This window comes from Anguilla rostrata, chromosome 18 (assembly GCF_018555375.3).
Source record: "Anguilla rostrata isolate EN2019 chromosome 18, ASM1855537v3, whole genome shotgun sequence".
Lineage (NCBI taxonomy): Eukaryota > Metazoa > Chordata > Actinopteri > Anguilliformes > Anguillidae > Anguilla > Anguilla rostrata.
In genome coordinates, this window is record NC_057950.1 from 16,434,117 (window position 1) to 16,457,150 (window position 23,034).

At 38.6% G+C, this 23,034-nt stretch overlaps 1 protein-coding gene across 1 annotated transcript in view; it reads right to left on the bottom strand.

The window, feature by feature from the left end:
• Positions 1–23,034, bottom strand: part of csmd1a (CUB and Sushi multiple domains 1a) — a 499,342-nt gene that overhangs the window by 375,421 nt on the left and 100,887 nt on the right. Inside the window, exon 2 of the mRNA XM_064317365.1 lies at positions 1,899–2,115. Coding sequence (XP_064173435.1) covers positions 1,899–2,115 — 217 coding nt within the window. The remainder of the gene's footprint in view (positions 1–1,898; positions 2,116–23,034) is intronic.

Here is a 23,034-nt window from a genome sequence, read left to right on the forward strand (position 1 = left end):
ATCACACATGGGATTTGAACCTGCAACCTTATGGTTACAAGCTCATTTCCCAAGCTCAGACACTCATCCTTAGAGACCAGTAAATGATAAATGGCTAGCTAGCACACCGTTTCTAGTTTTCTCTCCCATTCAACACTACAAGGCTGCTTGCTGGCATGTTATCAGTATAGAACATATACCCCATTTAATGAAGCGCAGAGAGAAAGTGCAAACTCCATTTTTCCATTTCCAATAACAGAACCTTGGCTAAGGGATATAGAACCACAAAATAAAAAAAGGCTGTAAGTGCCCCCATTCCTGTTTCCATTGCATGTCCCTTGTAAGGGCTGGCCACTCCTCCTCTTTACTATGCATAGCCAGGGAAGTGAGACCTCATATTCCTTCAACATGACCATCTTGTACATAAGCAAGTAAATAAGCAAATGCTCACTTGTGTGTGCGTGTCTTCTCTCAGTTTTGTTGAAGGATGCAGTATTCAGCTTTCATTAGTCCTGATTCTGCTTATTAACAGGCTAAGTGCTACTGAGGCACGGTCAGATTTTTTTCTAAAGTCATTAGTTGCAACATTGTTGCATTTTTCTGGTATCAAGGTAACAAAAAAACTATTTAAATGAAGAAAAAAAACAGGATGAAAGTCACTAAAAGTTGAACCCAAATTGAATCCAGGTTTACATTGGTAATGGCAATAAAGAGTACATTCGCCATGACATTCTGCATCAGGTGTAGAAATACTGCTATTTCAGAGATACTTACCGGTAAAAGCAGTTGTTCTCGAAACTACTCTAGTAAGAGTAAATCGTTCACTTAAAAGGTACTTCAGTATTTCAGGGAAAAGTTACTTTCATGGTACAAGGGAAAGTACAAAAAAGAGAGATTTAAAGGAACGTTTCACTTTAAAATCAATTTCCTGTCATGTTCTACTCATCCTCATGTCAGCTGAATATCTGGCGCGGTTTTTGTAGCCAAAAACTGCAACCTGCCACTTTAGAAGTGACTTCAGGGAAAAACAGAAGGAAAAAGTCCTGAATGAAAAAAGAAACATTGAAACAAACATATTCAAAACCGTTTGTTAATCTAATCTAATCTACAAAGATTTAAACGGCCATATCGTTGTCATTTGGGAATCTCTGATCTTTGATGTTATTCTTATATTGGCCCCCATCTAATTTTCCAAAATTGAAAATAAAACCTTGCCATGAAGCCTCTGTGCAGCGTGGCACAGACAGTATTCACTTTTTTAGCCTTTAGTTACACTTCCCCATTTGCTAGTGGGATGAGAAACTCAGTAGAGGAGACAGGAAGTGAATTGAATGAAATTAATTAAATAATAGCCATTTGTAATCTAATATCATAAACAATAGCATATACAGAGATCTACAGTAGTGACGTCCTACAAAATAGCAATAAAATCTTTTCTACTTCTCTTGTAGTTCTACCAGACATCATAATCTAACATTTGACAGCACCATATGTCCTCAAAGAAAAATGTATGAAAATAATAAAAACAATATCAGCATTCATTGCACATACAGTAATTCAGTTCATGACTGAGTTTGTTACTGTCATTAATCTCAGATTTTTCTTGACAGGAAACTTCTCAAAGCATGTACAGAATAAAAGCCAGTTGTTCCCTCTTGCTGAAACACATCAGCACATTTGCATGACATAAAAGTCATGAACTAAAATTCCAAAGTTGTTGAGATGAATATGACAGATGCTAGCCAGCCTCTTGAGCCATTAACTGGAAAGACACACACCTCACGTGATCATTTTTCCCCGGACTCAGCCCAGGATGACAGTCTTAAAGAATACTCTCAATTGGGCTCCACAAAACACCAGCATATTTGTAATACAGGAAGGGGAAAGACTGCATGAAAAAATGAAACCATCCTTATTACCTCATCTTCAGGTTGCCGGGCTGAGGCTGCCCATCGTAGATGGAGACAATGTCAAAGTCCTCCTCCAAAGCGAAGGTGTGAAATGACAGCTGTATCCTGTTGCGTTCCCCGGTGACTATGATCCAGGTGCAGTTGGCATAGTTGGGATAACCGTGAGGAAAGCCGGGGCTCTCTATCGTCCCATTGAGCCCCTGTACCAATCCGCCACATATCTGACCTGAGAACAAAAGAACCAGGAATGACCGTTATCCATCGACGCAAAAAGTCTGTAGATTTCCTTCATATTAAACGTTAAATGTCGTAGCTGAATACAGCAAGACACGGAAAAGTCCAGAAAATTCCCAGCGTACACGGAAGGTGCAAGGTAATTTGAAGGGAAGTGGTGAGTCAGATAAACAGATATTTTAAGTGCTGACCTCCAATCAGAAGTGGTGAGCGAAAAACACATTATCAGCATCAATTTAGCAAATTATATATATATATATATATAAAATCTGTATATTGTGCATCAAACATAAAATAATTTTAATTTTTAAAAATCATCACTCTCAGCAGAGGTCATCCACTGTTCATCATCCACTAAACAATTAGACAAGATGCTCCTCTGAAGGATAATTCCACAATTATCTGTGAATAACAGTCAAATGTTGCCTCCAAATATCAGTGTTGTTAGCCCTAAATGGGAATATAACACAAAACGCCATCTGTGGATGGTACAGAAAAAGAAAGACAGTGAAACCATTGGACAGCTTTTAGCTGACAGCTGAAAACAGTCAAACTCTCAGATGAGTGGGTTAACTAAGGCTCAGAACCAACAATGCAGAATCAGGCATTAGCTGGGTCACGTCGCTTTTCACCCTCGCAAAAAGGATCTAATGAAGGAACCGCCTGCTGTCCCGCGTGCTCAGCGGCACGCACGTGATCATCTGCAGGCTCAGATCACTGGATAACACAGCAATGCTAAAACACGCTCAGTGAGGGTCATTTGCAGAACATTAGCCACATTTCTAAAGTTCTGGCACTTCTGTCTGAGCCTGTGCAAACCCAGAATGCAATGCAGTGTAACTGCATGTATTACAACAAAGGGAATGTTTGTGTGTGTGTGTGTGTGCGCACGTGTTTGTGCGTGTGTGTGCACAAGAATATGTGTTAATACGTAATTAACTGTGTGGGAATATGTGTTAGACAGATGGGTGATGTATTTGTCTGCAACAAGACAAGGGGAATGAAAGAAGGAAAAGATATTAACCCTTTCACTGAAGAATGCTGTGTGCAAGTCTGTGGAATCCAGCTACCATAAACCTTAGATACCTCATAATGTTCATATTTCACAATTCAGGAAAACGTGATGAACAATATTGAACAGGAGAGAACGTGAAATAAAGCTAAACAGCGATATATTGCTGATTTCCTCATAATAAACACTGTTGAGTCTTTAAACACCAGGATAGATCTGAATCATCCTTTGCCTCAAGCATTGTCCTCAGATCTATTGCGTTTGTTTGTTTGTTTGTTTGTTTGTTTGTTTGTTTGTTTGTTTGTTTTCACACAGCAGGTCAGCTGCATTCGCATATTTGAGAATGATTATGAATGCTACAGAGGTAGTATGTATTATATATTTTCTGCAATGACCTTCAGATTCTGCCTTCTTCTGATGATGATTCAAAACTTTTCCAATCAGTCTTTTGCCCCACAGTATAGTTCAGTGCTTCCACCAGAACATTAAAGGTCTGGCATAGTTCTGTTCCAGTACATTACATTTTAGCACCATGGTTATTCAGTTGAGATAATATGTGGAGCTGTAATGGTTCCCCAAGTACATAGCTCAGTACAAAGCTTTGGTCATGGTCCCATACCTACCTCAGTAGTAAAAATTGCATGTCAATATTAAATGGACAAAAAACGTGAAACGGCTTTATTCTGAAATGGTTGTTTTTTTTTTCAACTCCCCGACTCGTAACAGAAAGAGATATATATATAACATCAAAACAAGAACTGAAATATAATTCAAATGTGTATCAAGTCATACTAATTACAGGGTGTGATATAGATTTTATAATTTTCCCCATTTTTGCCATTTGTCTGAAAGATCAAAAACTCTTTATTCTGTCCCATAATGACAATTAAACACACCATAGATCCACAAAAATTATAAAAGCTACCGCAAAAAATGAATTAAAGAAACAATCATAGGGACAGCAGGTCAGGCAGCTCATGCTGAACCTAGAAGATCAGCACATGTTTTGTTAGAGGCCTTGAAATGCCACATTGTAAGTTATGGCACAGCACATGGCCACAAACATCCTGAGTGTCCCCCCCTCCCCCACCCCCACCCCGAGTGCTTAAAGTGAGAAAATGCAGGATTAAGGGTAACCAGATAAGAAGGCAATACAATCGCAATCACAGATGGGGGGTAGAGAGATTGCGATCGTGGACAGCGGGGGTGGGATATTGCAAACCTAGAGGGGAGGTGGGGCTGGTGTTGGAGATTGTGATGGTAAAATGGGGAAGGGGGGATTGCAAAATAAAAAAAATAAATACATTAATAAAGCATATGAGAACCAGCAAAATGCTACTAAAAGTGCTTGGTACTCATATGAGCAAAAAAAAGTCCCCATACTAGTCCATTCCAGCCCACTTCAAGCATTGCCTCCCCCACATCCTTCATTTTGTTTTTGGTACAAGAGTTCATGTTGTGGTTTTTGCACATACAATAAAATAAGTTTTTACTTGATGGAAACTTAAAACTTTAGGAGATGTCTTTGTATTACAAAAAAAAGTGCAGTGTGGTATTTCCAATTTCCATGCCAACTGCAATGATCCTGCCAAAATAAATTGGGGCCAAATTTGACAGGTGGACTTGCAGAACTCATGGTTATGATTTTGTAAAATCAGGAAATTGTGTCCCAGGCTGTGGAGAGGTGTAAGTACAAGTCAAGACAACGTGAGATGAGCAGGATAGGCTGTCTTAATGCTTTGTCTTACACCCAGCTGAGTCCTATCTGACAACCATGACCCAGAAAGTGGTGCAGATTCAAAGAGAAGCGTGCTCTCCTCAAGGAATTACTTATGTTAAAAATGAAGAGTTGGTTGACATTTATTTCACAAAACAAATTAATTTCTAATTCTATTTCGGAACGCTTAAAACATGCAGAAGTTGATCATGAAGAAACTATATGTATGTAGATGACCAATGCCCGGCTCCACCCCAGTCAGCAGTTTATTTGTACCAGAAATTATTTTTTGAAATAATCATTTATATAATAATAATATAATAAAACAACATTGAGTTAATAATAATTCCTTGCATTTGTATAGCCATTTTTGCATACTGAGGGTGCTTTACAGTGATGATACAAAGACTCACTGCAACCACCACCAATGTGTAGCACCCACCTGGGTGATGCACAGCAGCCATTTTGCGCCAGAACACTTTCTCTTTGATTATGATTGCTTGGAAACATCTGTGAAATTTCTATTGCCAAAAATAAATGCATGAAAATGTGCTTTTTTTAAGGTCTCTCTTGATATCCAAATAATATCTTGAATTTTCCATCTCATACTTATGTTCTAATTTTGAATGCAATTAACAATGCCATTAAAATTCTAATTGAATAATAACATTGGACAGTGTTCCCCTGTGTGTGTGTGTGTGTGTGTGTGTGTGTGTGCTTGCGTGCATGCATGTGTGTGACTGTTTATGTATTTGTTTGTTTGTTTGTTTTTATTTAATTGTTAAGTCTATTTTTGGCCATCATATTGATTTGGGCTTCAATTTCAGTGCTATGGTTGCTAGGCAATCTCAGCCCACGGATGGACAATAATAACTGATTTCACTCGTAATTACCACTTCACACTTAGTTTCATGGTGGGGCTACTGATTTGCTATTTATAATACAGTGCTGTGTCAGTGCTTGATATAGAATTAGTTCATCCTCTCAATCAGAATGTCTTCACTGGGTAGAAAGTTCACAGAACCCCAGCATTTCCCTGTTCCTCCAAGCCCTGTCCCTTGCTTGAGGGAGTGTTCTAGTGCAGCACAATGTCTTTCTCTTAGACATCTGAATGGAATGCATGCACGTACAGAAAACCGTCGAGGCAGCAGGAGTTTCTTTCGCCCTCGGCCAGCCCTTACAAATATGGAGAAGAAATTAGCATTATTAAGCACAATTGAGCCCTTTCCACTCCAGAGAGTTCCCTCGTTGGATGTTTACTTATGCAAACATCAGGACTTGGGGTAAGGTAAATGTACGACCGGATGACAAATACTGTATCACCAGGTGTGACCCCAAAAGAATAATACTGGCAGTTTTTCCTGCTTAAAATGATGGTAGAGGTACGTCTCTAAAAGAAAAAGTACATTTATTCTTAGCTCTTTAGATAGCAAGGTGAGTTGTGTGGATTTTGACAACACAGCAGGGCAGGGCTCTGCAGTGTTCCCATTTTAGGAGCATCTGCATGACATGATTACATATATTTTTTGTAATGACAATAAACAAACTGCAAACATATCCAAACCACAAGCAAAAAGGCATTACTTGGCTCACATATAGGATACACAGGGGATACTAAATGATAATGGCTGTTAAAATGTCCCAGGTCTTCATCATGCAATCATCATCAAAAGGCCAGAATGTCTCCAGAAGAGATTCAACCTGCCAAAATCCGCTCATGCAACTGCACTCTGAAACACTCTTCACTGGCCTCCGGGAGCCGCCTCATTTGCTTCAAACCCCTCACACTGACACATCAAGCTTCGCACATCTCTAGGTCTTGTGAGGTCTGCTTATCATGTAAAATGCTCTTCTGTTAGCCACTTTGGCTAAAAGCATTTTTAAACAAAACGGGAAAACTTTATTCTGCTGCATTATTTCTGAGAAACACAGTTTTTTAAAGAAAACTTGCCATTTTTGTATAAAAACTGGAATTTCTGCCAATGTTAATTTGGATGCCTTCTTTGTTTGACTCTGAACCAAAGAAAATTCTCCAGAGGTTGATCTGAACACTCATTAATTTAATTGTGACTCACTTAGTTACCTTTAATTGTCACTCAGCTACCTTTAATTGTCACTCACTTAGCTATCTTAATTGTTACCAAGCTAGCTATACTACCTGCCAGATGTACACAGTGGGAAAATTCTTCAGCACTGCTTACAATTAGCGTCAGCAGGGAGTTATTATCCCATATTATCATTACTAAACTTTGGTTTTTTAATAATGCTTCTGGCACAACATAGTTCATATACAGTGAACCATGTAATTTACTTGCTGTGAAATTGAAATATAAATACCCATGCTGTCTGATTTTCTTCTAAAGCAAAAGTTTATCTAATTACAGCTTCATTCATACATTTACTCTCACACTGGCTGAGCACAGTACATTTATTCATAAACAGCACGCTAAATAAAATAAAAACAGTCATTTAAATGTTAATTTTTAATAGTTACAGTTCTACATTAGTTTTGAGACACTGGTTTAGCAAAGAAGTGTTTGTCAGGGAGAACAGTAGCCTAAAACTTACATAAAACTTTCTTATCTGAAATGTAAGCAATCCACAGTGTCTATGATTCACACAAAATTTGAAACTCATAATTTATGATCATTTCTGAGGTGGCCATATTGATGTGGTTGACTTTTGCCAGAACACCTACTCTTTTATAATCAGTGGCACAGAGTTCTGCATGGTGAGTCAACTGAGCCATTTAGCATGCCGTTTGAAAGACATCTCCTGAAGTAGTTTCCCCATCACTGCACTGGAGCGCTGGTTTTATACGTACTAAGTACGGAGGAATGATTAGCCCCAGTGACCCACCACAACTACTCCCTCCAATAATTTCATTTTCCCAAGTCTCCTTTTCGAGTATTAAATAATAAGCCATGCCCTTCGCAGTCTCAGCCATGAGAGGAACAGGCCCCACAGTGGTATGACTGCCGCTTAGTACTTATCAAAACATAGGAAAAAAGTTCAAGCAAAATGTCAGGACGATTTCTACCTCGCTTTTGTTCCACGTCACATGTAAAAGATAAGGCTTATTTTGCAAAAAGTGGCCATGTTTCATGATTTATTAAAAATGTACTCACTAGAAAGGGGGAGGGGTCTACATATGGATGCAATCACATATCCCTTATGATTTTGTGCAAATTGAGAATTATATCAGGTTACATTATGGGCAAAAGAATGTAGTTTCTACAGGTCAGGCTGCATTGTAGGTAAAAGGAAGTTGTTGTTTTTTTCTGTTCTTAGAGTGGGTGACCTTTTGAACAGAAAATAAATGAAGAGTGCCACTTCTGGAATTTAAAGTAACACTAAACTTGTAAACACATGCTATTTAAAAGTACACTTTAAGATTGACTTTGGCCCTCAGTGAGGTTGCTCAAAGCATCTCAGAGGCACAGAACAGCTTTCCTCTTTTTCTCCTTTATTTTTAAACATGCTGGAATCATGTGTTACATTCTCCCGCTCTACAGAATCACAAATGAATGGATACTAGATTTCAAACTCTCGCAAAATATTGGTGTTGTTAAGACATCAATAATGATATCAATAATGAATGTTTTGAGGGCGCTCCTGGATGAGTTATGCCATTCATATTTGGATACAAGGGTATTTTTATTTTATAAGATTTTAACAAAAATGAGCGCTGATCTCAGGAACTTAGTAGATTACCTTAGGTCTTCAGTCTCAAGTATACATAATGAGACAGCTTTTAGTCTGTGTGCCGTCTAAACACACTGCAATGAGGGCCAGGTTTACTAGAGTGTTTTTTAGTCATCAACTCCTTGCTTACTAAGGCAGCTCAATATTGTAAAGGAGTCTTCCAATTTCTTGGCTCAGGTCAAAGGAAAAGGCTGCTCATAAACAGAATGAAATCCAAATGCGCATAATATTCATGCATGTCAGAAAACTGTATGATATGACAATAATGCATCAAGTTAATATAGGGTGCAAAACAATATTCAAGTACTGTAGCAACTGTTGGTAAAAAAAAAAAATTAAAAATCATGAATATAATGTCAGTTTTGCTGAATATACAGGGGCATGTTTCCCAAAAACTTTTGAGAATCAAAATTAACAAGGAAACTTGTAAGTATTTGTAACTTTGTACAAGGGATCTCCATGTGGGAGTCCCAAACACACCTGAACCCTCCTAAGGACCGATGTACAGATCTATGGCTATCTACCTCAGTTATGCCAGTGAAGGGTAGTCCATCAATAAATAAACAATAGCTTGACTATGAATTCTTTTGAAGAAGATACTGTGTAAAATACAACCACTCATATGACATTAGAGAAACATTTGTTAATTTATATATTTTTACTTTTTTAACCGGAATGCATAAGTTTTGATTTCTGCTAATGCATAAGCCAGTCCAGAGTGCAGAAGGCCTACAACACATTAATTTATGGTACATCAGCCAATAACAAAGCAACATCATGCAGTTGTCACACATCAAAAGAGAAGGCAGCAGTTATCTGAGAAGTATTCTGGGCCCTGCCTCCGGAACAATGTGTATGTGACTGCTCGTCCTTGTGCTTGAGTATACTACCAAAACACCCCCCAGACCCCAATTTTTGCTAACCATTTAATTAATTGAAAATATTTACCCACGTAGCTAACGGGGAGAATTGTTGGCTAAGGAGCATGTCAGCAGGTGAAATTCCAAAACGCAAAGAAACCGCTGTCCAACGCTCCAGGTGTTACTAATAAATTGGCATTAGCACACCGTAACATGACCTCGCTGTCTAGCTGTAAAGCCTGTGAAAAAGTAAAAACCGCAAGACAAAGGAAATATACATCTCCGCAGTCGGCTAGAGGTGTGTGAGCCCCCATCACTCCCTAGTCAGCTAAAATGAGCCACAAAGGAGACAAACTACAATTACTTTCAAAAAAGGATCATTACTTAGTTGATGCTTTTATCCAGAGTGGCTTACAAAGTGTACACAAAAAAAGGTGAAGAAAAGAGTGACATTTTATTACTGTCACAACCGATAGTAAGTGTAGATACAAAATTTACAACAGGACACCGGAGGATTTGAAGATATTGTGGTAATTTTAGCATGAGTATACCCAGAGGTATTCAAGCCAGTTCTCCAGCCTTAGGACAGTGGACAGACAGGACTGTTATTTACCAGCCTCAAATATGAAGGCTAGAACACTGAGTACTGAAGGAAAACAAAGTAAACTATCTCTGTAAAATGCCTTCAGTAAAGAGCACTCTTTCTTGCTAATGCGTCTGCCACCGAGTGCCAGCCTGCAGGTATCTTTGCCTGCCGCTGCTGAAGACAATTTAAAGGCCACTGCCTGCCAAGTTTTCAGTCTCTGCACCTGCAGCTATGCCTGACGCAGCCCAGGACCTATGGCATATGAAAGGCTCAGCCTCAATACAGGATTTCAGCTTGCATTAGAATGATGCACATATATACAGTACATACATACACACATATATACATATACGTACATATATGTGGAAGATATAATTGTTCTATTCTGAATAGTATATTTAATCATCCTATTGCTCCTCAATAATTTATTTTTACAATTTAAAGGGATGGGAGTTTTATTAATTGAACTTCATTTCATGACAGAATATTAAAAATTCAGATTGAATGATTCAGATTGAATTAATATGATTTATATTGGTCTTTTTTCTTATTCTCATTTACCTTAGTTCTTGTTTGTCTGTCACTTACAAAATTGCCCTGTTTACATGTTTGTTGTTGCACACCTCTGTGTCTTGCCAGCAGGAATACTTTTCGGTGATTGTTTTGGTCCTGTTTAGTGCACAGGGGGTGTGCAGAGATGTCACTGTCCGTGCCTGACAAACTGTTGACTGGGGGTTGTTTTCTTTGTCTGTCACTGAAATTTAATAAATGTATCTGTCAATTTTTCGAGAAGCAAATGACCATGGTTTCATTTTCCGTTCATTTTTTCTCAAAGATCTCATCTTCAAAATATCATTTGTCAACTTCAGGAAGAAAAATGTATATGATGCATTGCCTGCGCATCTTCAAACTGAGCATTTGGATTTGGATATACCGAGAGTACACAAACGTCATGCAGTACACATCTGCAGTGTATGGAACCAGGCCCACTTTGTTAGTCAGCCTGTACATGTAACAGCTGGGTTTTAGCTCAGTATCCGTACAACAAACAGTGTTTCTAATTTGCAAAGGTATGACCTCCCTTTTTTCCAAGGTCTTCATGATCAACTTGTGCAGGTTTTACAGGTATCTCTAGCATTTCAGGAGCATTCAGAACACCTCCTTCCCCCATTAGTCTAAGGTATGTCTGTACAATTTGTTTCTGCTATTGTTCTTATTGTATTGAATTCTTTTTTCACTTCACATTTGTTATAGTCTGAACTGCTCCTATAAATTCTGTGAGATTGCTCTGAAACTTCCTCAGATTATTATGACCACAATATAAATGTATAAATGTAGAACATAAATGTGACTGATATAACTTTTGATCTTTTAAATTACTTTAAGTTCAATTGATTTTAAGTCCCCAGAAGCTCTGTGTTTGTGTGGCAGGAACATGGTTGGAGAGGGTGCATTCATACCCAAGTATTGTCTTATATTGATATTTTAGCTTCAGGGTCATGAGAGCTTTGATACATTTTCTTTTTATGCTTTCAGTCCAAATGTTGTAATCAGTTTTATTAAATAAAATAGTCGGCAAAAGGCTGAAATAGTTTACGAGCAAGGCTCCACTAGACAGCACAATGACCTATGACTAATGCCTAATGATAAATGACCTGTGTCCGAGTGGAACACTGGAGGAGTCTGTCTTTGTGGTTCAGCAAACAGAAATGTGCGTAAATACACAATCACTAACATCATAATGTCTTTGTTTTCCTTATTTTTATACTTTTTATACTAGGCCTTGGGTAAATTTCACCCATTTTGGCCTGCTCTTTTAGAATGTACTGTAGCAAGAACTTGGTTTAATAATGCTGCTGTGCAGTATCTTGTTATTGAAATGGGAGTTCACCACACACTTCATTTCAGGAGACATATATATCTATATAGGCTCTGGTAAAGATCCAACTGGTAAAAATAAGAACAGTGTAAAAATAGTTATACTGAAAAAGTTGGATGGTCATATGGCAAATAGCAATATACTGTAGTTTCTGACTACAGCATGAAATAATCTGTGGGCATATGGTTACATATGCAATTATGTATCGTTTATGATTGAGATGGCTGTGGTAGAACATGGGTCTTAGACCAGGGGACTCCACCATGTAGAGTTGTATTTGAAAAGTTTTTATAAATGAATAAATAAATAAAAAACCATTTTACAAAGATTAAGGACTGGGGGTGGGGAGGGGGTGCTAGGGGGGATTCTATCTGCACCTGTGCCAGTTGGCCAGTTTCCCCCTAAGCCACCTTCAAGGCTCCAGGAAGTAGAAGATAACTTTATTGAGCCCCTAATGACACTGTGGAGCCAAGTACTCAGGCCACACGGTCAGAGTATAATCAAGTGCACAACAGCAGTGCCTCACAGTGGATAAAACCTCACCGAGCTGGTATGTACAATGCCGTTCGGCTGCCTGTCCATTTCTCCACACTGCGTCTCACTGTTAAGTCTAAGCCTGCTGTTGAAACTGTTCTTCATCTGCTCACGCTAAGATATTCTTTGTCAGATCATGCCAAATTTAAAATCTCCATCTTTAGGTTATGGCCGTGACTTGTATGACTGGCTGTGCTTTTCAGAAGGAAAAAAAAAACAGCATATTCATTCATTCATCATCCCTGTTTGAGTCATGCCCAATAATTTCAGTTTCTGACAAGGACAAATTCATCCAAGCAATCCTGTCCTGCAATGTATTAATGTTTTTCACAACTCCAGTGAGGAGCTATCTACAGTATAAACTGTTGTTTCAAACTTCTCAATGAGGGGTGCTCTGATATCATAAACATATTGATTCAAAACAACACAAAAAATGCTCTGCTGTTGTTAAGCCCCTTTATAAACTCAAAAACTTTTGCCATGTATTTCTATGGTAAAAAAAAATGTATTGTGTATCACTGAAATGAAGACAGTTCTGTGTGATCAGGAGCAGAACACTTTTAAATGTATTTGCACTTTCACTTAGCTATTTGTAGAATTCAAACATGTTTTAGGTGTGTGTGTGTGTGTGTGTGTGTGTGTGTGCGTATGTGTATGTGTGTCTGCATGCGTGCGTGCATGTGCTTTCATATGCCAGCAATTTTCATCTACACTGGTTAATTTATTTGATCCTTTGTGTGCAGTGTGAGTTAGTCAGTTGGTGAATTAATATGTCATGATAAATCTAAAGTGAGCTGTACTAAATAAATGAACTAAGTTGGCTCTTTGAAGTCCTTTACATTCTGTGGACTGACTGCTGATCCCCGCGTTAGACTGCTGGTGATTTTACTCTGGGAATATGCATGGAGACCTATTTCTTGCTGGAATAGAAACTGCTTGATGACTACACTTCTGCACATGTACTTTCACTGTGCTTTTGCTGTGCTTCCCGGTGTTTTCACTGTGTTAGTTTCAGCTCCTGGGGGCAGTGACCCCACACTGCCATCCCTGTGATGTGTTCAATCAAAGGCTTTGACTCTGTTGATCTCTTATTGCATCCCAAATAAAAATCGGGACGTTGTCTCCAAGGATGTCCTGCTCAATATGTTCTGCTTCTCTATCAATCCTACCAAGTGATCATTACATTACATTTATTTGGCAGACGCTTTTGTCCAAAGCGACGTACAATAAGTGCATACCGAAGGTCACTGGAGCAACTACACAACACAGGTCCAATAAAGTACAAAACTCATGTTGTAACAGTTATTCATAGCCATGAACACCTTAAGTCCAGTTCACACAGTAAACATTACTTTCTGACCTAACCTATGCTAAGTCAAACTAGGAGGCATGACAAGCTACAACATCAAGATAATGATACCATATGTGATCATCCCACAATTTACCTGGCTGACTAAATATTGTATTTTACATTCTAGGACAGACCCTTTTCAGATCCTTTCAGGTCTTTGAGGTCCTTTTTTGCTACTGAAGGTTCTACAAAACCAAAACATGACGATTCTGCTGCTGTAGAGTGTATAATCTTTAGAAGTCTAGGTTGTGTAATTACAACTAGTTGGACATGCAAACATATAATAAAAATGAATCTAGTCCGATACACTTTCTGCATCTTTCTATCCCATCTTTTCTGCCCTCCTTCATTCCCCTGTCTGTTATTTAGAAGCAAACGCCGACTTGTACTGTACATCGACAAGACTCGAATGCTTACACGGCCCACGCGATTTGCGTGATCAGAAAACACACTTCAGCTTGAGAGCCCCAACCTGGCCAAGCTTAGCAAAAGAGCAAACAGGGACACCCATAATCACAGCCTAGCCACAGAAGGTCTTTATCATGCTTCATTTACCTTATTCACCAGGAGACTCTGTTTAAACCAGCTTTTACCTACTATTTTACAATTCGTAGCTGCAGATCCATCCCCATTGCTGCCATTCTCTCAATCAGGATGCAGCGAGGTGGGAATTCCTTGTGACTTAATCCTTCCCTTCCTCAGTGACAAGAAGGCCAATGATGTGTCCTCTGTGGGCCTCCCCTGGCACATCCTGGATCCCACAAACCGATTTACTTATTTCATACATACCATACATGGTTAGCATGATATTTACACTTCTTTCTATGGCTGTTTATAGTCTATACACAGACATTGTAAAGAACAACAGGTGAAGTAAGAAAGGATGATTCAGGTTGGAATGCAGCTCACCCCCTAGTGGCACTCAAGAGACAGAGAATAAAATAAAAATAATTCTGTCAGACTCATTGTTCATTTCCTAGCTAGCAATGTCTTCCTTCTGTAGCACTAGTCAGTGTGTGTGCAGCTAATTAACTGATTACATTTTCAGGATTAATAAACACATCAGCACCAAACATGGAACAGCTATAATAATAATAATAATAATAATAATAATAATAATAATAATAATAATAATAATAGCTTTCCACTTTATCAATAATAAATTGTGTTTTACTCACTATAAAAATAAAGAGAATCATACCTCAGTAATTGTTTTTGCTTAGCAGTTATAATACTGACATATGATCTATATGACCCACATTGCTTTATCGGTTACCATAGAATATTCATGCAGAAAATCTGCAATGTCCCCTGACTACCATTTTACAACACACGGAATAAAGATGGCAACCATTAGTTAACACTGCACAATGTATTCAGCATCTAGGGCAGGGATCATCAACTCTGGCCCTCAAATCCAAATCCAGCCCTGGTTTTATTTTCTCCTGGGTAATTAGTGCTACTGATTAACCAGACTGTCTTCACACCTGACTCCAAGGGAGGGTAGAAAACCAGCAGTTCTCGGCCCTCGAGGACCGTGAGTTGCTGATCCTTGATCTAGGGATCTTGCAGTCAGGCTGACATGTTAAGACTGGAAGACTCATAATAGCAAAATATTTGTGATAATTATGGGATTGACTTACACCCAGCACCAGTGAGCAAAGAAAGACTGTATTGTCAAAACTGATCATCATAATGACGTGCTTCATAAGTAATTTATGTGGAGAAATATGTCATACAATATCAGATATCATGCTTCCCTAGCCTATAAATTCATCAAAATTCTGCTGCATATTCTTAAATAGCTATCATTTGTACACAATGTTATTTCAATATCTGTTCAGTCTACACATGCATATTACATTCCAACTTACTGTATGTCCTACTTAATTCCTGATATAAGCAAAAGCTACATTACACAACCTGAATTAGACCCATCACAAATGTGAATTATTTGACTGCTTTTATGTATTGCAATTCAAAGAGATAGTGGGTTTTGGTGTATTTGGCATTGAGGACCTTTTGTAGGCTGTTGAAGGCTATGCCTTTTTACACTGAATGTCAGAAATACTTGACTCTGAGTTGGGGAGATGCACAATGATGGCTTGGTGGCCTAGAGAAAATAATGCATTTTTGTTGTGTTTGTGATCTGACAGGTAGAGTACATTTTTTTCCAGGGGATTTGCAGCTATAGAACAGAGGAAGAGAAGTAATGCGTGTGGGAGAGTTCATGCCAAGACAATATTCCTTCAGGTTTCTAATGCCAATGTTAAACTCACTGAACGTCCAGAGAAAATACAATTTTTGTTCTGGAATTGAAACATGTAGCCATGGTCTTTTGTATAAATAAAGAATAAAGCACTTGCAAAAAAAAAAAAAAAAATCCATTTACATAACAGGAAGATGATCAAATGAGTTTGTGCTTCAGTTGCTATGCAACTCCTGGTTTATACTTCTTTGAGGGCTGATAACCATGTATACATTCGTGTTAAACACATTTAGTCACCTACCAGCGCATAAATTAGTTCTATAGAGGAGCGAACCTAATCACAATGAATCTCGCTCTGTATTTGAAGAGCCCACGCTGTCTTGCATTTTCCACATCTTATTCAGCTGTGCACACTGTTTCATAAAAGCTGTGCATAATCACTGATGTAGAGAGATTATATTGTAAAATCGGCCCACAAAATCTGCAAATAGCCTTCAAATTCAAATATTCCTTAGTAAGCGTTTTAAGGTTAAGAATCGATTTCTATTTGCTTTTCTGCATTTTCTTCCATACCTTCATCATAATATCCACGCAGATCAATGCACATGCCAATACCATAATTTTACTGAACTAAGTAATCATTGTAGAAACAAGGCACAAGCATTTAATTTCAACTGTATTCAATTCAATTGAGGGTAAATAAATCGCTCAGCACAACATCGGGTGCTAAAGGTTCCTGAGGACACCTTGTAATGATGTATTTGCAGAAAAAAAGACCTCATCATTCAGGTTTATTACAGGAGTGAAAGGTGCCATACATCATATCCCTGGATCATATAGTCAGGATGCGCATGCACTTAAGACAATTTATAGCAAATGTGCCGACAAGCTAGTCCGTAGAATATCAAGCTGCATTCAAATAACATTTGCTATCCAACACTGAAAAAGGTAAGTGTGTCCACAAATTTTATCGATAGTAGGTTCAATAACAAGTTGGATATTTTATGCAAAATCTGTCCATCCACTTTCTTAAAACACTCATCCCTGGTCCGGGTCACGGGGGGCTGGAGCCTATCCCAGCATTAAGTGGGCGAGAGGCAAGACACACCCTGCACAGGTCACCAAACCATCGCAGGGCCCACACACCAGTCCCTCACACATTCATGCCTACAGGAAATTTACAGTCTCCATTTAGCCTACTGCAAGTCCTGTAGGGGGAATGTGTGGGGGGGAGCCAGAGTACCTAGCAGAAACCCCACAGACATGCAAACTCCACACGGAAAGGCCTTTGGTCAAGATTCAATCTCGATACCTTCTTGCTGTGAGGCGACAGTGCTATTTGTGTAAAATATTCTTGTACTAAAATACTTGACAGTGCTACAGATGGGCCGTACTGTAATTGTTGACGCTCAATGAACACACATAATATGCATGAAAGAAACACATGACGTGAGCAGTTGATGCCGTGTTCATATGGGGGTCAGCACCCAAGCCATCTGCATGCTTAATATTTTTAGGAAAAGCCATCCATCTTGGTTCTGCATGTCCACACCGGCACGAGTGATCTGCCTAATAAGATTCAGCACAGTGTTTTTTCATTTTTTTTTTCATTTTGATTGCCTGATATTAGTGAGGATATAAACACATTATATGGTGCGTAGTTATCTTTCCCATCCTCAACACAAGATCTACCTTTATAGGTTCAGTTTCATTTATACCCTATAAACAAAGAAATTACAAGCTCACCTCTGAAATTTACAACTTGAATCAGGTGATCAATTCGGCAACATTTACAACTCGAGTCAGCACTTCTGAAGTGCAGGTTAATTTCAGGGTCTGTTTCTGAACATCTTTAGACCTGCTTCCTCAACCTCCTCCTTGTTTTTTTTCAGATCGCCTCCTTACTACCTGAGTTACGAAATGCTTAGGCCAATATTATTTTTGAAAAATAAATTATTTACTAGTCTGTTTTGCACAAAGCAATATCACCTGACAGACCTGATTAATTGCGTGATGAGGACTATAGTAGGGAGACTACTATATATACATCAGTGCATGTTTTATGTGGGTTCTTCAATCCACACTAGCTTCTCAAAATTCATGTGACATTACTCCAATGCCAGTACTGCTAACATGAAAAAACTGTCTACAATTTTATATGATAGTAGACAAAGGGCATGTCAAATTTAATGCGTTTAAATCAAAGGTTGTTATATACATGCTATGCGATGTCTATGTCAGCCCGTATATACAGTATTTGGTTCAGTTCTGGATAAGGCATTAAAAATCTCTACATCTGTACCATTTGTGCAACCAGACAGCTAGCGTGCTGACATTAGCAGGCAGACTTTGCAAACCAGGAATGTCATTAGGAAAACAGAACACTGCAGTATTCTTAGGAACCCAAGCCGACAATCTGTGGTTTGGGGACAAGTTCTGTTCTCCCATCAGTACGTAAACATAGTCTGGGTCTTTGATTGTATGACCCTGTCTGCATATGGAACATGTGTTATCGAAAATCTGACCTAAATGTTTTTTTTTTTTTTTTGACATTCAGGTGAATGTTTTAAAAATCTAAGCCATAATGCATGTCGAGACACAGCAGCATACATTATGCCAGAGAGAAAAAAGAATCAAGGACAAAAGGCAAGCTAGTATTGACAGAGAAAACTCATAACACGCTATTTATTTATTTACTTATTTATTTGCAGTCCATAAATACAAAAAATCTTGAGAGAAGTAGTATAAACTTTAATAATCACCACCATGACCTTGAGAGGAACCAGCTAGGCATATCACAGCAAGTGACGCTTTCCAGACAAATGAAAAAACCCTTTTCACTGATATCATCAGCTCTGTACAATGAATGAACTCAAGGTTTGCAGTAAATCAAAGATAGTATAAATAAATAAGGTTTTCCTGTCACAAGCAAAAGAAGAAGAAAAAAAGTGCAAGTGGGGTGGGGAATGTTTCCGGGTCTGACTTCACTGGGTTGGGACCCAGAGAAGTCGGGGATAGCTGGTGGGGTCTAATGGAGACTAACTGACTCTGTACTTGAAACAACCTTCTGCTGATGGGCTGTGATTGAGAGCAGGAGGGTTTAAGTGATTACAGACAGCTCAGAAAAGCTGCTGGCTGTTTAGCCTGAAAATAAAAAAGTAAATTAAGCTGCCCGTTTTAGGGAACGAAACTAAAAACTCAATAATAACATGAAGACTGAAATGTTGCAATATCCTCGCCATTAACTTGAAACGCTGTGACAGCAGTCCACACAATGCCTTCAAACCTCCATATACGTTGGATGTCATCTGAAATCAGGTTCAAGGCCTGAACCGCCCAGCTGCCTTTACATGTAAATATGTAGCAATGGAATTATACATCATACAACATACATCATCATAGCAACATAATTAACGTGCATGCTTATTAATCCACATAATGCACTACAATTCAGTTTTTGTCCAAAAAGAAGTGCACCACCTACTGGCCAACAAAACTCCTACTTGCAGAAACTCATACCTGCTGAGCTTCAGCACAAGGGAACAGGTTGCTATGGCTGTGAGGTGCTTAACATTTACTTTCCATGGCTTTTTTCCAAACTATTTCTTTTCTTTCCTTTATTTATTATATAAGATATTACTGCATGACAAATTCCCAGACTTGGGAGAAAGTAATAGCTCCTTCTCTTCATCCCCAAAGGCACTTTTAAAGTAATTAAGACAAATATCTATTGTCAGAAAAGTTTTGATGTATAATATCCACATAATCATATTACAAAGGAAAGACAAGTTATACTACTAAGTATCTGACAAAGGAAATTACACGCGCCACGTGGAAGGGACAGAATAAAGTGGACGCTGGGAGATAATTCCGGTTCTCACCAGCATTTTATTTTTCAGAAAGAGAGAGAATGTTCTTTGCTTAAACAAACTAAATAAATAAATCTTCTCCATCCACCCTCACAGTCTCTGGGAAAAAATGACGCTAAAAAGGTATATATAAAACTAAAATGAAGTGGAAAAAAAATAATATGCAATGAACGTTTTTTTTGCCAGGTCCTTTCAGGTCCCTCTCTCACTCTCTCACTGTGTGGATTCCAGTCTCAGACACCTACTATGAAAAGAAGCACAATTTTAAACCTTTTGCTGGGTAGCCACACAATCCTCAGTGTGTGTACCCACTTAACTAGTAGGTGTGGTGCCAATTTCCTCTCCCATATCAAGCCTTGCCACAGTAAATAACTCAAGCAGAAACAAATGTGAAACTGACATAAACATCAGTGTCATTTATGTTTGCCAGGTTTATTATTTTTCATTCTACGAAAGGTCTTATGCAAGGGGAATAAAAAAAATCTTTAAAAAAGAAAACCTTACAGCAGCACACTGAGGATGTTCTTAAAATTAGTTTCTTCTCATCCACCTCAGCTGTAGATCAGCCCCACCAGAGGCAACCTGGATGCAGTTCCTCGGCAACCTGGATGCGTTTCCATGGCAACTTCACCCCAGGCTGACGAAATGCTGGCCAACTACAGATATGGTGTTGGCTTGGCCTAGAGCCCAGGTAAAAAGTCCAGGAGGAAGTAGGTGTGTTTACCCTGTGTAAAATATTGTGTGCGGAGAGTATTTTTAGTTCAAACTCCTACCTAGTGCTACAGTATGTAATATAACCTTGCTCAGATATCAGTGAAATTGGGTCTACAACTATGGAAAAATGAACAAGTACAGATAAACTGAGAAGTTGGAGGACATATCGGGGTGCCACCTCATGCAATAGAAAGGCAATGGATGTCAGCAAGAAAATATGTGTGTGCCTTTTTACACCAACCACATACTGAGGTTGAGAAGCAATTGTCTGCAGAAAACTAAAAGTATAAAACTGCTTTTGATGTTTTCAAATGCACTGATGAATTATTATTGTGTGGGTGTGTGTATATATATGCAGTGAGCTCCATAATATTTGAGACAAATATTACTCCGCACATGCGCTTAAAGATTCTCCACATTTATTAAAGGGTATTTTTATACATTTTGGTTTCACCAAATTACAGTACTTTTTATACATAGTCCTCCCATTTCAGGGCACCATCATTTTTCAGACAAATGGTTTCACAGGTGTTTCTGATTAGTCAGGTGTGTTCAATTGCTTTTTAATGCAGGTATAAGAGAGCTCTCAGTGTCTAGCCTTCATTCTAGGATTTTGATTGCCTTTAGAGTCTGTCATTAGCATCTGTCAACATGAGGACCAGAGCTTTGCGAATGAAAGTCAAGAAAGCTATTATGGGGCTGAGGCCAAACCACGGGCTTACCAAAATCAACAGGTTGTAGCATCATTAAGAAGAAAGAGAGCATTGGTGAGCTCTTTAATCACAAAGGGCCTGGTAGGCCAAGGAAGACCTCTACAGTTGATGACTGAACAATTCTCACCATAATAAAGAAAAATCCTCAAACACCTGTCTGACAGATCAGAAACACTCTTTGGGAGGTAGGTGTCGCTGTGTCAGTGACTACAGTCTGCAGAATACTTCACAAACAGAACTACAGAGGCTACATTGCAATATGCAAACTACTAGTTGGTTGCAAAGACAGAATGGTCAGGTTATAGTTTGCTAAGAAGTACCTAAAAGAGCCTGCAGAGTTCTAGAAAATGGTCTTATGGACAGATGCAAGCAAGATTAATTTGTATCAGAGTGATGGCAAGAGCAAAGTGTAGTGGCCAAAAGGAACTGCCCAAGATCCAAAGCACTCCCCCTCATCTGTGAAACATGGTGGAGGGGGTGTTATGATTTGGGCACGCCACATATACTCTGTAAAAAAGTCAAGGTGGCTCTACTTAAAATAACGAGTAACCTGGCTGCCTTCAAATCTTGAGTTAGTATGACATCCTGATATTTTTCGCATTATGTTTAATTCATGATGTTGTTTCAGACATTCTAAAAATGATATATGGTATGTAGTACATAGGATGCTATTTCGAACATGCAGTTTGTGCATAACTACGGTGACCCTGAAGGGCAAGACAAATTAACAAATCATCGAACACAAAAACAATTCATAAAAGGCATGAACAACTCAGAAAACACCTGGGGCCTCATTTATAAATGTTCATAAACACGGATATGATCCTAAATTCAGCAGACTTGATCTAACATAAAAATAAATGCACAAATTGTGATATTAACTTAAAACTGACGTGAAAACATTCTTATGCTATGCAGTGCTGCTGTAGGCTATGGCAGGCTCAACATATATTTTTTTGGATGTGAGAATATGGAGCTGTATAGGCGATTTTGTGATAATCACTGTAAAGTCGCGTTTCCACCGCAGGAACTAGGGTCTAAATTTAGTTCCGGGGGCTTTATTTTACCCCCCAAAAAGTTCCTGCTCGGGGTGTAGTACTTTCCAAAAGTACCGGAACCTTTGGGGTGGGGCGCAAGCACTGAAATTTTCTGATTGGTCGAGTACTTGCAGTGTTATTTTTTTTTATTTCAGCCGCCATGTTTAAAAATCTGCAGCCGCAAACCGATTTATTTTCATAATAACTTCAAATCAAACTTGTATGTTATGCGACGCAGTAGCCTAGTTTTGGTTATAGCCTGCCAACGTCTTGGAATTATAACGTGTGCTCTTCTGTTCTTTTCTTGCTTTAGTATTCGTTTTATAAAATGCTAAGCATTCGTGCTGGGACAGCATATTACTACCAAAACATTCAAACGGATTAATTGGTTGCTGAATATTTCTTCCGGATTTTCTTTGTTAGCCCATTATAATTGCTCAACGTTTGATACAGTTGTGAGGTATCGGTGTTCTGCGTAATTCACATTGGTGATACAGTAAAAGCAACTTCAAAGGAAAGCAACGGTGGCTGTACATGCTAATTGAAATTTCACGCAAGTCCGAGTTTCGTTCTATTCTTGTCATTTGCGATTAGCCTATATGGAATTGACGATGAGAAAGTAATCAAACAGCAAATGTTACCAAGTGTGCATGTTTTCTGCTGTTGTTGCCGTTATATTGGAATGTGAATGCATTCTGTGCCTCGGATGTCAAGACATGAAAGTG